This window comes from Penaeus chinensis, chromosome 38, assembly GCF_019202785.1.
Source record: "Penaeus chinensis breed Huanghai No. 1 chromosome 38, ASM1920278v2, whole genome shotgun sequence".
Lineage (NCBI taxonomy): Eukaryota > Metazoa > Arthropoda > Malacostraca > Decapoda > Penaeidae > Penaeus > Penaeus chinensis.
The window spans coordinates 23,121,611-23,124,126 of NC_061856.1; the positions used below are offsets into that span (position 1 = coordinate 23,121,611).

At 31.5% G+C, this 2,516-nt stretch overlaps 1 protein-coding gene across 4 annotated transcripts in view; it reads right to left on the reverse strand.

Moving 5' to 3' along the window:
* Nucleotides 1-725: 725 nt before the first annotated feature.
* The window catches only part of LOC125045834 (RAC-alpha serine/threonine-protein kinase-like), a 56,093-nt gene continuing 54,302 nt past the window's right edge, over nucleotides 726-2,516 (reverse strand). Inside the window, exon 14 of one of the 4 annotated variants that reach the window (XM_047643349.1) lies at nucleotides 726-2,513. In XM_047643349.1, coding sequence (XP_047499305.1) covers nucleotides 2,381-2,513 — 133 coding nt within the window. In that variant the 3' untranslated portion in view covers nucleotides 726-2,380. The remainder of the gene's footprint in view (nucleotides 2,514-2,516) is intronic. The other 3 variants (XM_047643350.1, XM_047643352.1, XR_007116603.1) reach the window with 3 other exon arrangements.

Sequence of the window (2,516 nt, forward strand, 5' to 3'; positions counted from 1 at the left end):
TCCCAGTCTCCGCCTCCTAAGCCCCCCCACTACAACAACGGGCAAGGGATTGGGGGGGAAATTTCAAATGTGTTTATATTAAAGATGCAATAATGGTTGCATGCCAAAAATGAAAGACTAAGGTCAGTACTTTAAGGGGTACTGTGACCTCCCATAGAATTTAAGCTGTCCTCTAATATCATAAACAAATAAAGTGAAAACTTCCTTCCAGCATCAGATCCTCTTAACCATCTCTGTCATATTTTCAAACACAATATACCAGAATGAGCAGCATCACTATCATTATTTATAATATATTTATAATATATATTAAGACCAAAGAGAAAATATTATTTTCCAATGACATTACTTATACGAGTTCCAAGATTAATGGTATTTCTTTTCAGAATAAGCACTTTGAAGTAACTCAGTTCTCAGTGTCCGATGTGAGTAGCTAACTACAGAGGAACTTTGTTGTTAAATTGGAAAGATAAAGAAATTCTATGTAAAAATAGGTGCAATAATAACAAAATTAATAAACATAAATGATAAAATATGAAGTCAGAGCCTAATTATGAACTATTTTTTCTTTAATATTAATATAAATATGCCGGAATGGCATCTTATTATTTGGGATTTTTTTTTTCTTTTCTTTGGCTTTATTTTTGCTCTTGGTCTCAAACAGATCTAGTACAATATCTGTTTTCACTAATTTTTCCTTCTTAGAGTGTGAATAAAACAAAGCAACAAATGGATCAGTTTACAGCAATACCTTATTCCAGCATAAGTAATATTATGATACACACTGTACAAAATACATATACATACATTATAAAATGTTTTAAACCATTTCGTTTCAAATTTCTCTTTCTAAATACCAAATAAACTTTTTTCCCTGGCATTAATCATGATATAATAGTAAGCTCATTTTGTCCACATACTATTAGCATGCATCTTTTGAGAACACAGTGTAGAGGTGTAAAGTTCACTGAACCCTAATGGATACTGTATTTATCCCTTTTCTAGGCCAAAAGCTAAGCAAAATATCACAATCTCTGAAAACAAATTAAAACTGCATGAGTAAGTACATACATAAAAGTTACACAGTCCAACATGTATTCAATCATTAAATATTTTCAGGCGAGAAAATAAGTGAACCCTAGGTTTTGACATATTGGCACTAGATACATGCACTGTTAACTATAGTTCTGTTTTATCTATTTTGTTTTTACAAAGGTGGCTTCACAATCCCTTAAGTCACTAAAGTCATTTTTCCTAATATTATCATAGTCATGAACACTATTATTATTAACATAATTATGTTATAATAATCATAATGATAAAAATAAAAATAAATCTGAAAACTCAGGGTATAGGATGAATAAGTTACATAAGGTGGATTTAGTAGTTGTATCCTTGGTGACTAAGCACTTCTTCATCCCTAAATGTGTAATCAAAATTAATACATTAAATAATAGTGGACAGGGCATGAATACATGATTCCTGTTGTCATTAGTGTTATCATAATGTAAATATTTCCTGGGCATAAAAATATCTTTCATACACACCTGGCATTTTCACTGCTATATGTTAACAGTTCATCTTCAGACTTCCAACAATCACAAAAATTTAAGAGTGACTTCATGCAACTCTCCTTTCTTTGTCATCAATGACTATAGATTTAATTGTGTACTTAGAGTCTATACGTTGTTAGGACATTCACTTTTAACCGTTCAAAATTAAAGATATGATAATATTTTGCACAATTATGCAATACAGCATCAAACTGAAGGTGATGTTTTTGGTACACATCTGTTACCTTTAATAAGTCTGTGTAACCAGTTGGTACACAGTATTAACAATTTTAGCATAAACACTGACATCAACTCCAGCAATGGAAGACTGCAAATCCCAGCCTTACAAAACAGCATTTAAATTAAGAATTAATTCCAGGGCTGTTCTTGAAAGGATCCAGGTGCATAATACCTCTTGCTGGATTGAAAAACAAATATTTTAGATTCATTCCATTTATGCACTGTTTGGGAGGTCTGTATGCAGTGAAGGATGTGGTAACCAATGCTAGGCAAATGAGCATTAACAAAGCAAAAGTAAGGCGGTTTCATTTTGCAACAATTCTTTTCATAGAGTTGAAATAATCCAAAAAGAAAGACAAAAATGGGTTTGTGTCATGTTCTGTAGATATAAATTACTTTTAAAAGTGACATTAGTAAATCCTACAGTAAATATTCACCAGAAGCAAATAGAAAAAACTGCATTTTGGGGGTTCACTTAATTTCTAACAAGTAGTATTTTTCAATCCTTCTACATGTATTAGTGTATGTGATGATAAATTACTTTGCTAAGACTTGTAGGTCTTTTCAAAGTATTTATTCTTCCAGTTTCATCTAAAAATGGGTAAATACAAAATATCTGAAAGGGTTTCACTGATTCTTACACACCATTCTTCCTCCCTTACTAATATATATATGTATACAGCACTGTCCATGTGCACTGTGTAAGTGTTGACAAGGAATCTG